General features: G+C 48.0%; 1 protein-coding gene across 3 annotated transcripts in view; it reads right to left on the bottom strand.

Annotated features, from left to right (window-relative positions):
• The window catches only part of lrmp (lymphoid-restricted membrane protein), a 39,442-nt gene that overhangs the window by 1,026 nt on the left and 23,752 nt on the right, over positions 1 to 14,664 (bottom strand). For 2 of the 3 annotated variants that reach the window (XM_031898439.1, XM_031898440.1), the window contains exons 25-38: positions 9,666 to 9,706; positions 9,507 to 9,583; positions 7,953 to 8,072; positions 7,614 to 7,663; positions 5,641 to 5,689; positions 5,099 to 5,159; positions 4,986 to 5,016; positions 4,746 to 4,886; positions 3,199 to 3,333; positions 2,960 to 3,104; positions 2,401 to 2,432; positions 2,239 to 2,289; positions 2,093 to 2,148; positions 1,786 to 1,887 (exon numbers count right to left, since the gene is read on the bottom strand). In XM_031898439.1, the coding sequence (XP_031754299.1) occupies positions 1,786 to 1,887; positions 2,093 to 2,148; positions 2,239 to 2,289; positions 2,401 to 2,432; positions 2,960 to 3,104; positions 3,199 to 3,333; positions 4,746 to 4,886; positions 4,986 to 5,016; positions 5,099 to 5,159; positions 5,641 to 5,689; positions 7,614 to 7,663; positions 7,953 to 8,072; positions 9,507 to 9,583; positions 9,666 to 9,706 (1,091 nt within the window). The remainder of the gene's footprint in view (positions 1 to 1,785; positions 1,888 to 2,092; positions 2,149 to 2,238; positions 2,290 to 2,400; positions 2,433 to 2,959; positions 3,105 to 3,198; positions 3,334 to 4,745; positions 4,887 to 4,985; positions 5,017 to 5,098; positions 5,160 to 5,640; positions 5,690 to 7,613; positions 7,664 to 7,952; positions 8,073 to 9,506; positions 9,584 to 9,665; positions 9,707 to 14,664) is intronic. The other variant, XM_031898441.1, reaches the window with a different exon arrangement.

Here is a 14,664-nt window from a genome sequence, read left to right as displayed (position 1 = left end):
GACCCGGGAAAAAGGAGGGGCAAAGGGGACCCGGGAAAAAGGGAGGGAGGAGGGGCAAAGGGGACCCGGGAAAAAGGAGGGGCAAAGGGGACCCGGGAAAAAGGAGGGGCAAAGGGGACCCGGGAAAAAGGAGGGGCAAAGGGGACCCGGGAAAAAAGGAGGGGCAAAGGGGACCCGGGAAAAGGAAAAAGGAGGGGCAAAGGGGACCCGGGAAAAAGGAAAAAGGAGGGGCAAAGGGGACCCGGGAAAAGGAAAAGGGAAAGAAGGGGCAAGGGGACCCGGAAAAAGAGGGGCAAAGGGACCCGGGAAAAAGGAGGGGCAAAGGGGACCCGGGAAAAAGGAGGGGCAAAGGGGACCGGGAAAAAGGAGGGGCAAAGGAGACCCGGGAAAAAGGAGGGGCAAAGGGGACCCGGGAAAAAGGAGGGGCAAAGGGGACCCGGGAAAAAGGAGGGGCAAAGGGGACCCGGGAAAAAGGAAAAAGGAGGGGCAAAGGGGACCCGGGAAAAAGGAGGGGCAAAGGGGACCCGGGAAAAAGGAAAAAGGAGGGCAAAGGGGACCCGGGAAAAAGGAGGGGCAAAGGGACCCGGGAAAAAGGAGGGGCAAAGGGGACCCGGGAAAAAAGGAGGGGCAAAGGGGAACAAGAAAAAGGAGGGGCAAAGGGGACCCGGGAAAAAAAGGAGGGGCAAAGGGGACCCGGGAAAAAGGAAAAAAGGAGGGCAAAGGGGAACAAGAAAAGGAGGGGCAAAGGGGACCCGGGAAAAAAAGGAGGGGCAAAGGGGACCCGGGAAAAAAAGGAGGGGCAAAGGGGACCCGGGAAAAAAGGAGGGGCAAAGGGGAGGCAAAGGGGACCGGGAAAAAGGAGGGGCAAAAAAAAGGAGGGGCAAAGGGGACCCGGGAAAAAGGAAAAAGGAGGGGCAAAGGGGACCCGGGAAAAAGGAAAAGGAGGGGCAAAGGGGACCCGGGAAAAAAGGAAAAAGGAGGGGCAAAGGGGGACCCGGGAAAAAGGAAAAAGGAGGGGCAAAGGGACCCGGGAAAAAGGAGGGGCAAAGGGGACCCGGGAAAAAGGAGGGGCAAAGGGGACCCGGAAAAAGGAGGGGCAAAGGGAGGAAAAAGGAAAAGGAGGGGCAAGGGGACCCGGGAAAAAGGAGGGGCAAAGGGGACCGGGAAAAAAGGAGGGCAAAGGGGACCGGGAAAAAGGAAAAAGGAGGGGCAAAGGGGACCCGGGAAAAAGGAAAAAGGAGGGGCAAAGGGGACCCGGGAAAAAGGAGGGGCAAAGTGGAACAAGAAAAAGGAGGGGCAAAGGGGACCCAGGAAAAAGGAGGGGCAAAGGGACCCGGGAAAAAGGAAAAAGGAGGGGCAAAGGGGAACAAGAAAAAGGAGGGGCAAAGGGGACCCGGGAAAAAGGAAAAAGGAGGGGCAAAGGGGAACAAGAAAAAGGAGGGGCAAAGGGGACCCAGGAAAAAGGAGGGGCAAAGGGGACCCGGGAAAAAGGAAAAAGGAGGGGCAAAGGGGAACAAGAAAAAGGAGGGCCAAAGGGGACCTGGAAAAAAAAGGAGGGGCAAAGGGGACCCTGGAAAAAAAGGAGGGGCAAAGGGGACCCGGGAAAAAGGAGGGGCAAAGGGGACCCGGGAAAAAGGAAAAAGGAGGGGCAAAGGGGACCCGGGAAAAAGGAAAAAGGAGGGGCAAAGGGGACCCGGGAAAAAGGAGGGGCAAAGGGGACCCGGGAAAAAGGAGGGGCAAAGTGGGACCAGGAAACGAATACACAGAGAGAGACGGGGCCCTTACTCTTGAATTAACTCCTCGTCGGTCGGGTCGGGCCGGGGGTAATTGGTGGCAAAACGCTGCAGATTCGGGCGATTCTCATTCTGCTTCGACCCCATCAGTTTCCTGAGGGAAATAAGATTGGTTTTTAATAAAAGGACTTCAGACCCCGAGGGGATCCGGGGCCCCTGAGTTGGTGCTGCCCCCATGCCCCCCACCTTGGGAATGTTCCATATTCCAACCCCACCCCCCAGCAGGTTCAATAAGGGTTCAAAGCAAGAGTGGCACTTGGGAGTTTAGCCCCATCTGGGGCAATTAATAACCAACTCACCAGCTGTTCGATCTCTTGTGGAACTTTCCATCTATTTTATCCCCTCCAAATGGTTCCTGCGGGGAGAATGGGGGTCAGTATTGGCCGGTACTTACCCCAATGTGCAGATATTACTGCCCCTGGCCTCAGGGTACCCCCTAACTTACCACCATGCTGCGGGTATAGGTCGGCATACTGACTCTCCTGAGAGACGACGGCTGAAAGGGGGGGGGGACAAAATGCAGGGAATTCAGTTGCACGACTGCTGGGGGCAATAACAGACCAATAGAGACAGGGGGGGGGGCATTAGCAAGGAATTGCCACGTTACCTTTGCGGGTAAAGACGACGACAACTTCTCATCTGCAAAGAAGAAAAATACAAATCTCATGGTCACTGGTGGCAGCCATTATTGCTCCTACGAGCAACACCCCCGCACAGCGCCCCCCAGTGGCTGGAGGATTAATTAATTAATTTAATTAATTTAACTTTTTGTTACTTTTTGTATTGGAAAGACCAATTCTAAGCAACTTTTCATTTGGTCTTCACTTTTTAATTCTTATAGCTTTTGAATTATTTGCCTCCTTCTCCAATGGGGGTCACTGACCCCGGCAACCAAAAAAAAAAAAAAAGCTATTGCTCCGAGGCTGCCATTTTATTGTTATGGTTACTTTTTATTCCTTATCTTTCTATTCAGCCGCTCCCCTATTCATATATCAATATCTCATTCAACCCACTTCCTGGTTGCTAAGGTAATTTGGACCCTAGCAACCAGAAATGATTGAAATAACTAAAAACTACAAATAAAAAGTCAAGACCAATTGCAATTTGTCTCGGAATATGACTCTACATCATACGAAGAGTTAACAGCCCCTTTAAGACACACCCACCTCGCTCGGTGGAGAAGCTGGAGCGGTCGCCCTGGTGGAGAAGTTCCCGCAGGTCCTCCAGCTCCGCGTGCTCCTTGGCGTACATGCGCTTCAGGTTCTCCACGTGTTGGATCATCACATCCACGGCCTTACTGACCCGACTCTCCTACGGGCACAGACACTAGTGGCTCCAACGAGCCCTTATACACAGGGAGGGGCTTAATATACACAGGGAGGGGCTTAATATACACAGTACCTACCTGGTGAATGGCCCCCAGCATCTCTGCCCGACTGGCCACCCTGGCAGTGTGTACCCCGAGGAACTGCAGGGCCTTCTCCAGCTTCTTCACTATCTCGTGGGACTCGTTGTCTTCCTCACACAGGGGCGCCAACGCCTGGCACAAACAGCCCCCCCAGCCCAATAAATAGTGACTGTCTGTGGCACCTTACAGCCCCCCCTGGCATTCCCAGTACCCAGAGGCACAAACAGCCCCCCCAGCCCAATAAATAGTGACTGTCTGTGGCGCCTACAGCCCCCCCCGGCTTCCCAGTACCAGAGGCACAAACAGCCCCCCCAGCCCAATAAATATGTACTGTCTGTGGCACCTTACAGCCCCCCCCTGGCATTCCCAGTACCCAGAGCACAAACAGCCCCCCCCAGCCCAATAAATAGTGACTGTCTGTGGCACCTTACAGCCCCCTGGCATTCCCAGTACCCAGAGGCACAAACAGCCCCCCCAGCCCAATAAATAGTGACTGTGGCACCTTACAGCCCCCCTGCATTCCCAGTACCCAGAGGCACAAACAGCCCCCCCCAGCCCAATAAAATAGTGACTGTCTGTGGCACCTTACAGCCCCCTGGCATTCCCAGTACCCAGAGCACAAACAGCCCCCCCAGCCCAATAAATAGTGACTGTCTGTGGCACCTTACAGCCCCCCCCGGCATTCCCAACCCAGAGGCACAAACAGCCCCCCCCAGCCCAATAAATAGTGACTGTCTGTGGCACCTTACAGCCCCCCTGGCATTCCCAGTACCCAGAGGCACAAACAGCCCCCCCAGCCCAATAAATAGTGACTGTCTGTGGCACCTTACAGCCCCCCTGGCATTCCCAGTACCCAGAGGCACAAACCCCCCCCCCAGCCCAATAAATAGTGACTGTCTGTGGCACCTTACAGCCCCCCTGGCATTCCCAGTACCCAGAGGCACAAACAGCCCCCCAGCCCAATAAATAGTGACTGTCTGTGGCACCTTACAGCCCCCCCGGCATTCCCAGTACCCAGAGGCACAAACAGCCCCCCCCCCAGCCCAATAAATAGTGACTGTCTGTGGCACCTTACAGCCCCCCTGGCATTCCCAGTACCCAGAGGCACAAACAGCCCCCCCAGACCAATAAATAGTGACTGTCTGTGGCACCTTACAGCCCCCCTGGCATTCCCAGTACCCAGAGGCACAAACAGCCCCCCCCCCAGCCCAATAAATAGTGACTGTCTGTGGCACCTTACAGCCCCCCTGGCATTCCCAGTACCCAGAGGCACAAACAGCCCCCCCCCCAGCCCAATAAATAGTGACTGTCTGTGGCACCTTACAGCCCCCCTGGCATTCCCAGTACCCAGAGGCACAAACAGCCCCCCCAGCCCAATAAATAGTGACTGTCTGTGGCACCTTACAGCCCCCCTGGCATTCCCAGTACCCAGAGGCACAAACAGCCCCCCCCCCCCAGCCCAATAAATAGTGACTGTCTGTGGCACCTTACAGCCCCCCTGGCAGTCTGGGCGCCCAGTGACATTGCCCAAGTGCCAACGTTACCTCCAGCAGTTTGGTGCAACTTGCAATCTCCTTTTTCAGATTCTCCTCTGCCAAATCGCGAGAGCGCTCCTCCAGCCGCAGCCGCTTGTCCAGAGTGAAGAGGTCGCATTTAAACCCAAGGGACAAGCGCAGGAACTCAGTCTTGGTGCGGGAATAAACAAGGAAAACCAAAAAAACCCCTCAGTGACTGCTAATATCCTTATCATTTACAGTAGGGGGTACATATATTGGAGAACTCACCTCCATCTCCTTCTGGTTATTGGCGCCGTGACTGTAAGAGGAAAATAACACAATTAAGGCAAAGCCAGCAGTGAGGTGGTTAAACAAAAGACACCGACCAATAGGAAACCTACATATTTTCCTCCGGTGGATCAGTGGGGGGGTCGGCTGGAAGAGTCGGGGGCAGAGGATTTGCTACAAAATAAGGAGAATTGGGTTATTATTCACATTATCACAGGATTAATTAATTAACGGGTCTTTGGGGATTGGACAATAGAATTTGCTGCTTCTCCTTCTATGGGGGCAAGTGGGGCATCTGATCACTTGGGGGGGTAAATAAAAGTACAAAAGGGCAATTGTTATATGATAATTGCCCCCTGATAGGAGCCAGGTTTGCCCCTCTGACTTTCACTTTATGACGATCCCATTCTGGCATTTAAATAAAGGCCTGGTTGCTAGCGTCAGCGACCCTAACAACCAGGCAAGCCTTTAACAGCCCAACTGGATAAAGACACATATATCCAAAACAACCACCCCCCCCCCCCCCCCCCCCCCCCAATTTAAAAAACAGCAATACAAGTGCCTATGCCCCAAGGAAACCTGTCTGAGTAGGCGGAGCCATAGCTATGTACTAAAGCGCTGGCGCTTTTGGACCGGAACATTCAAGTTCATTCACCTTCTTGACCCGCCAATGGGCCCCCCCCGACTTTCACTTCTGCATCTTCCTGTGGGGAGAAAAAGGAAGAAGATGTTAAAATAAATGTTTTTGCAAACGTGCCAGAACTTGGTCATTTGGGCCGAGATGTTCCCAAGATCCTCAGCCCTACAAACTTCTACATAAGCCGGTACCCATCAAATGGACCATTCTATTCTTGCTTCCTAGTGTCTGGAACCCCCAATCATGGACAAGGACCCAGGCAAGCAATTTGTGGTGTGGTCTACACCCAGGAGGCAAGTAATGACTTGGGTTTTGGGTATTGCCCCTCCAAAGGAACCCAACACCGTGCCTACAGAGGTGCAGGTCAAGGTTGAAGACAGGGATTCTGGGGCTCCACTAAAGGCTGGAGTTTCCTAGGTCCTCCGAGGCCTAGGTACAACCATAGAAAGCTCCTCTTTCCAAAAAGTTAGAAAGGACCTCCTCCTTCCCCACAATCCAGTGGACCTCATAAAGGCCAAGGGACGAAGGAGCTGCTACATCCAAATAAGACAAGGATATTGGCAGGGAAGTCTACGTGATCCCTCGGGGAACTCTCCAAACCCAAGAAGTAAAGCGAGCGCTGGTGGAACTTGAGGTCCAGGAGAACATTGATGAAGGCTTCCAGGTGGCCAAGCCCGTCTATGTTCTTCCTGAACCTCTTGGTTCTAGATACCTAGTACATGAGACATCTTTTGGGGTTGAGTTAATGAAGCTCTGGGCAGAGTTGTGCAGTTCCAGCAAGTTCTCTATCATGGCTTTGATAAGAACAGTCCTTTTATCAGCTCTGGACCAAAATTGAGAAAGCCCATAGCCCCATCAGAGACTACTTGTTAGAAAGCCCATAGCCCCATCAGAGACTACTTGTTAGAAAGCCCATAGCCCCATCAGAGACTACTTGTTAGAAAGCCCATAGCCCCATCAGAGACTACTTGTTAGAAAGCCCATAGCCCCATCAGAGACTACTTGTTAGAAAGCCCATAGCCCCATCAGAGACTACTTGTTAGAAAGCCCATAGCCCCATCAGAGACTACTTGTTAGAAAGCCCATAGCCCCATCAGAGACTACTTGTTAGAAAGCCCATAGCCCCATCAGAGACTACTTGTTAGAAAGCCCATAGCCCCATCAGAGACTACTTGTTAGAAAGCCCTTAGCCCCATCAGAGACTACTTGTTAGAAAGCCCTTAGCCCCATCAGAGACTGCTTGCTAGAAAGCCCTTAGCCCCATCAGAAACTCAGACGATGATCAGACTTCTGGTGGTCAATCTTCCCTCCCTGACTAGATAAGAATCTTCTGGACATGGTGCCACATGAAGCTCTTCACAGACCATTTTAGATATAGTGTAGCTGCCACCAACTACCAATCAGGGGCTTGGTAACAATGTCAGAGAAGTAACGCCCCTTCCTCTTCTCTGGAAGAACTGGAGGGAAAATCCAAGTAGACTTAAAGTCTTCATTTCCCTTGCAAAGATCTCTTGGCGATCCCTAGTTCTCTTGGAGACAAGATCTGGCATTTGGCACCAAATATCCCTCAGGAATAATTCCTAGCATCCGAGGAGGTAGCCTTCCTCCAACTGGCCTGGATGATTTGGGGTCCAGACTTCTCAGCCTCAACGGGATTCTTCTAATCCTTGACTTTGTAGGGTCTGTCTGGTTTTACCCCCAAGCAGACGCTCCTTAGATAGTTGTTCCTTTGTAGGTTGGTAGTTGTTCTATGGTTCTTTGGTGTCTGGGTAGAACAGACACTCGGTGGATTAAGGTCTAGCTGGACTCTGAATGTATCACCAGCATCAGCAGAGAAAACCATGACCTATCAAGCCAACATGGCACTATCATTCCCTTCCTAGGATCATGTTGGACCTGGAGTGGGGCAACACCAAGCCCAACATTGCCAACACCAAGCCCAACATCACCAACAAGAGAAAATGGAGATAATGGTGGTGGTGTCTACTTACCAAAATAGGTTCTTTTTGCCAAGGGCCTTGTCCAGTCTCACGCTGCGGCACTGGAAGACACAAGTACCCCTACAAATTATATTACCTAAATCCAGTACAGCAAAATCAGCTGGTACGGACAATGCCCGTTGACCCTTTCCTCCATAGGGCAATAGAACATCTATAATATAAAGTTCTATCTATTGCTGTGAGTGGGGCCTTGGCGTCAGGTCCTTTGGAGGTCCCAGTTTAAAGCCGACTAGCCTAGATATAGGGTGTGGAAGCCGTGATCGCTCCCCTGAGTTCTAATAACTGATAACACAAAAGGAGGACAATGGTTGCAGAGCACCAACCCGTTACCTTCAGTATCAGTGGCCTTTGCACATTCCATGGCTTCATGTTCTACTGGGGGTTCCTCCGACACAACAGCCTCCGTCTCCTTCACAAGCCGCTCGTTATCTGGTTCTGGGGTTTCAGAAACTGAAAGGGAAGAATATTTTTTATAAAATACCATTGTGTTTAGCTTTGCCTTTAAACAGCAGAAGAGCAATAAGGAGAACTGGGAATCACCTGGATTCATACATTGGGCAGGGGTGGAAATTGGGGTTGACCAAAAGCCTCTTGAATGGAACCTCTAGGAAATCTAGATCTTTGAGCCTTTTGAAGGCCAACTAAGAGCACCCCCAGCTGGCAGGAAGCCTTCATGACACAAGATTTGGTCTCACAAGTTTCAATAATGACCCAATTAGATTTATTGTCACTTTGTTAGGGGGAGGAGCCTCTTAAATGTCACCTCTATGAAATCTAGATCTTTGAGCCTTTTGAAGGCCATCTAGGAGAACCCCCAAATGGAAAGATGCCTTACCATAGCACCAGGTATGGTCTCACTCGTTTCAATTAAGACCCAATTGGATTTATTGTTACTTTATTAGGGGGGAGGAGCCTCTTGGATGTCACCTTTAGGAAATGTAGATCTTTAAGCCTTTTGAAGGCCAACTTAGAACACCCTTCAAATGGCAAGAAGCCTTCTCATGAGAAAAGATGTGGTCTCACAAGTTTCAATACCGATCCAATTGGATTTATCGTTTATTAGGGGGGAGGAGCCTCATGAATGTCACCTCTAGGAAATGTAGATCTTTGAGCCTTTTGAAGGCCAACTAAGAGAACCCCCAGATGGCAAGAAGCCTTCTCATGGCACTAGATGTGGTCTTACAAGTTTCAATAATGACCCAATTGAATTTATCGTCACTTTGTTAGGGGGAGGAGCCTCCTTAATGTCACCTCTAGGAAATATAGATCTTTGAGCCTTTTGAAGGCCAACTAAGAGCACCCCCAAATGGCAAGAAGCCTTCACAAGATGTTGTCTCACTAGTTTCAAATAAGACCCAATTGGATTTATTGTTGCTTTATTATGGGGGAGGAGCCTCTTGAATGTCACCTCTATGAAATCTAGATCTTTGAGCCTTTTGAAGGCCAACTAAGAGAACCCCCAAATGACAAGAAGCTTTCTCATGGCTCAAGATGTGATCTCACAAGTTTCAGTACCGACCCAATTAGATTTATCGTCACTTTGTTGGGAGGGGAGGAGCCTCTTGAATGTCACCTCTAGGAAATGCAGATCTTTGAGCTTTTTGAAGGCCAACTGGCAAGAAGCCTTCTCAAGAGACCACTCATGATGTGGTCTCACTATTTCAATTAAGACCCAATTGGATTTATTGTTACTTTATTGAGGGGAGGAGCCTCTAGGAGACTTTAGGAAATGTAGATCTTTGAGCCTTTTGAAGGCCAACTACAAGCGCCCCCCAATGGGAAGAAGCCTTCATGGCATAGGATGTGGTCACATGTTTCAATATTAACCCAACTGGCTTTATAGTCACTGTTAGGGGGAGGAGCCTGAGATTGGACTTCCCATACCTGACGGAATGAGGGTGGTATCCATAGCAGAGGCGGTGCTACTGGGGGCATCCTGGGAATTCAGGGCGACGCCGCTGCTGCCATAGAGATCGGAAAGAAATTAGAAGGAAAAATATCGGGAAAGGAGAGGACTCAGTAGAACAATTCTGTATATCTGACCTGTTATTGGGGTCCCCCGACTGATTGTCAGCTCTGTGGCCCTGTGCAGACAGAAATGGGGGGTGGGGGATGAGTACAAAGACAAATGGAGCATTAGGCTGAGGGCAGGTGGAGCCAGCAGAGAATGCCCCCCCCCCCCCGTGCCATGGAGCTAATGGAAGGATTGTGCCCCCGCTGCCATAGTTACAGAACAAAGGGGCATTAAACGTTGGATAATATCAAATTGGCACCAGAACCAGGAAGTCTCATCCCTCGACTGCCGGGAAACTGGGAGGGATTCGGAGCTTTGCGTTTCCTCTGAAACCCCCAATAGGATCATCACATTCCGACCTGCCGGACCCCCGACCCACTCCGGCCCATTTCCCCCCAATGTTCCTATGGCACCGGGAAACGGCTTCATGGCTCTGGCTCAGCAAAATACAGGGGGTCGGGCAGAACCCAGATTCAGGGAGATCGGCGACGCCCACCCCGGTGCCCATTTGCACCATAGAGAGGTGCCCGTTTGTGCCAAAACCATTAGATATAATGTATCCTGCCCGGCAACCTATAGCAACCAATCAATAATTAGACAGTTTCATACAGCTGTAGGCTGAGCAATGAAAGCAAATACCTGATTGGTTACTGCCCTGGTGCAAATTTGCCCAGTCTTTATAAATGTCGGTGATTCTCTATGGGGGCAATTAGATACAATGTACCCCGTTACACAAAGTGATTCCCTATGGGGGGCAATTAGATACAATGTACCCCATTACACACAGTGATTCCCTATGGGGGGCAATTAGATACAATGTACCAAGTTACACACAGTGATTCCCTATGGGGGCAATTAGATACAATGTACCCCGTTACACACAGTGATTCCCTATGGGGGGGCAATTAGATACAATGTACCCCGTTACACACAGTGATTCCCTATGTACCCCGTTACACACAGTGATTCCCTATGGGGGGCAATTAGATACAATGTACCCCGTTACACACAGTGATTCCCTATGGGGGCAATTAGATACAATGTATCCCGTTACACACAGTGATTCCCTATGGGGGGCAATTAGATACAATGTACCCCATTACACACAGTGATTCCCTATGGGGGCAATTAGATACAATGTATCCCGTTACACACAGTGATTCCCTATGGGGGGGCATTTAGATACAATGCATCAAGTTACACACAGTGATTCCCTATGGGGGGCAATTAGATACAATGTACCCCGTTACACACAGTGATTCCCTATGGGGGGCAATTAGATACAATGTACCCCATTACAGAGAGGGATTCTCTGAGGGGCCCTGTGCTACTGGTTCGTTAGGACTCATTAGATTCCCAGTTACCCCTGGTGCCCCCCTAGCCCTTTTGCCCACCATAGGGCAACACTACAGGGCCCGCAATGAGCCTTAGGGCAGCAATGAGTGTCAGCAGCAGGGTCACTCCGATTCCATTGATATAAATGCACTGGAACCGGCTTCTAACCTACCCCCCGGGGGGTACCCACACACATACGTGCCCAGTTACAGTTCAGCACAACCCAACCCCCAGCTGCTTTACATACTGATCCGTCCGACGCCAGAATTTCCCTAAAGGCAAATAGGAACCTGCACTTCTGTGTTCTGCCCCCAGCCCCCCCCCCATAGGGAAATGATAAACCAACAACCCCCTGCCCCCCCCATGCAAATACCCCCCTCTATGTTGTCAGAGACAGAGTCGGTACCAGTGACCCGACCCAATGCAAATCCCCCCTTTATACAAACCCCAGTCATTTCTATGTATCTGTATTACATGGAGAAATATTTTTTTTACATTATTATATATATTATTTATATCTACATCTATCTACATCTATCTACATCTATCTACAACTATCTACAACTATCTACAACTATCTACAACTATCTACAACTATCTACAACTATCTACATCTATCTACAACTATCAATATCTACATCTACCTACATCTACCTACATCTATCTACATCTATCTACATCTACCTACATCTACCTACATCTATCTACATCTACCTACATCTATCTACATCTACCTACATCTACCTACATCTACCTACATCTATCTACATCTACCTACATCTACCTACATCTACCTACATCTACCTACATCTACCTACAACTATCTACAACTATCTACAACTATCTACAACTATCTACAACTATCTACATCTATCTACAACTATCAATATCTACATCTACCTACATCTACCTACATCTATCTACATCTATCTACATCTATCTACATCTACCTACATCTACCTACATCTATCTACATCTACCTACATCTATCTACATCTATCTACATCTACCTACATCTACCTACATCTACCTACATCTATCTACATCTACCTACATCTACCTACATCTATCTACATCTATCTACAACTATCTACAACTATCTACAACTATCTACAACTATCTACAACTATCTACAACTATCTACAACTATCTACATCTATCTACAACTATCAATATCTACATCTACCTACATCTACCTACATCTATCTACATCTATCTACATCTATCTACATCTATCTACATCTATCTACATCTATCTACAACTATCAATATCTACATCTATCTACATCTATCTACAACTATCAATATCTACATCTATCTACATCTACCTACATCTACCTACATCTACCTACATCTATCTACATCTATCTACATCTATCTACATCTACCTACATCTATCTACATCTATCTACAACTATCAATATCTACATCTATCTACATCTATCTACAACTATCAATATCTACATCTATCTACATCTACCTACATCTACCTACATCTACCTACATCTACCTACATCTACCTACATCTATCTACATCTATCTACATCTACCTACATCTACCTACATCTACCTACATCTACCTACATCTATCTACATCTACCTACATCTATCTACATCTACCTACATCTACCTACATCTATCTACATCTACCTACATCTATCTACATCTATCTACATCTATCTACATCTATCTACATCTACAACTATCAATATCTATATCTACCTACAACTATATCTATATCTACCTACAACTATATCTATATCTATCTACAACTATATCTATCTACAACTATATCTATCTACAACTATATCTATCTACAACTATATCTATCTACAACTATATCTATCTACATCTATATCTATCTACATCTATATCTATCTACAACTATATCTATCTACAACTATCAATATCTATATCTACCTACAACTATATCTATATCTATCTACAACTATATCTATCTACAACTATATCTATCTACAACTATATCTATCTACATCTATATCTATCTACAACTATATCTATCTACAACTATCAATATCTATATCTACCTACAACTATATCTATATCTACCTACAACTATATCTACCTACAACTATATCTATCTACAACTATATCTATCTACAACTATATCTATCTACAACTATATCTATCTACAACTATCAATATCTATATCTACCTACAACTATATCTATATCTACCTACAACTATATCTACCTACAACTATATCTATCTACAACTATATCTATCTACAACTACATCTATCTACATCTATCTACATCTATCTACATCTATCTACATCTATCTACATCTACAACTATCAATATCTATCTACAACTATATCTATCTACAACTATATCTATCTACAACTATATCTATCTACAACTATATCTATCTACAACTATATCTATCAACAACTACTGTATCCATATCTATCTATATCTATCTATTACTATATCTCTCTCTAACTATCTCTCTAAGTATCTCTAACTATCACCTCTCTATAACTATCTATCTATATCTATACTCATTAGGAACAGCTGGGGGGCCGCCGCTGGGCAGCCTGGAACCTTCCCTGGCCCACATGGGGCCCCCAAAGCAGCCATAAAGCAAACTAGAGATGAAGCCGAAAAGCATAAGGTTAACTTTCCCTTTAAAGGGGCTGTTCCCCTTTACACTAACAGTTTAAATGGATATCATCTCAAGGCGAGTCCATTCTATTAGGGCCCCACCCGGTACCCCAAGAGTTAATAGAAGATCAGTTTTTGGCCCCCAAGGTCTGGCAGTGAGGGAGTTAAAACCCCTCCAGCCGGCGGTCAGAGCGGATTTGCTCCATCATAACATTTATACGAGCCACATGTTGGGCAAATAACACCTGCCTTTACCCCCCCCCAATCCCCCAGAATGCCGAGGGTCCGGCCAAAGGTCACCTCCCACCACGAACATCGACCCGGGCGATTCAAATGGGGATTGGTGAAAGCGAAAAATGAAGACCAACTGCAACATTCACCCGCATACAGCTTTAAATAACAAAAACTTACCCCCACCGTATCCATGGTAACCACCAACTGCAGCCTCGGGGGGGGGCAGTTGTAGAAGGAAATGACCACAGGGGGCAGTTAAATGGCCGCACACACAGTGCTGGGACTGACAGATTAATGAGATTATTTCCATACTGACTATTCCCGTAATTACCCCCCACCCCCCCCGGGGCTGTTATAGCTCTGCCCCCCCCCCCGGCCCCATTGTGACACCCCAACAGGAACAGGATCAGCTCAGATTCAGCAGCACAGGAAAAGCAAAACGTACTGTCGCCAGCGAGTTCGGCCAAAATACAAATACGGAAGAGAAAAAATTACTCAAATTTCCTGTATTTAATAAATAGGCTTTTCTGTAACAGCGACGGCCTCATATTCACTGAAATTATATATATTTATATGGGGGAGTGTATTTCCCGGTACCCGTGTGACTGTCTCTGCTCCCTTTGCACGGGGGAGTGTATTTCCCGGTACCCGTGTGACTGTTTCTGTTTCCTTTGCACGGGGGAGTGTATTTCCCGGTACCCGTGTGTCTCTGCTTCCTTTGCATGGGGGAGTGTATTTCCCGGTACCCGTGTGACTGTTTCTGTTTCCTTTGCACGGGGGAGTGTATTTCCTGGTACCCGTGTGACTGTCTCTGCTTCCTTTGCACGGGGGA

This window comes from Xenopus tropicalis, chromosome 3 (genome assembly GCF_000004195.4).
Source record: "Xenopus tropicalis strain Nigerian chromosome 3, UCB_Xtro_10.0, whole genome shotgun sequence".
NCBI classification, from domain to species: Eukaryota; Metazoa; Chordata; class Amphibia; order Anura; family Pipidae; genus Xenopus; species Xenopus tropicalis.
Note: the sequence above shows the minus strand (reverse complement) of the source record. Positions and strands in the feature narration are given on the sequence as shown.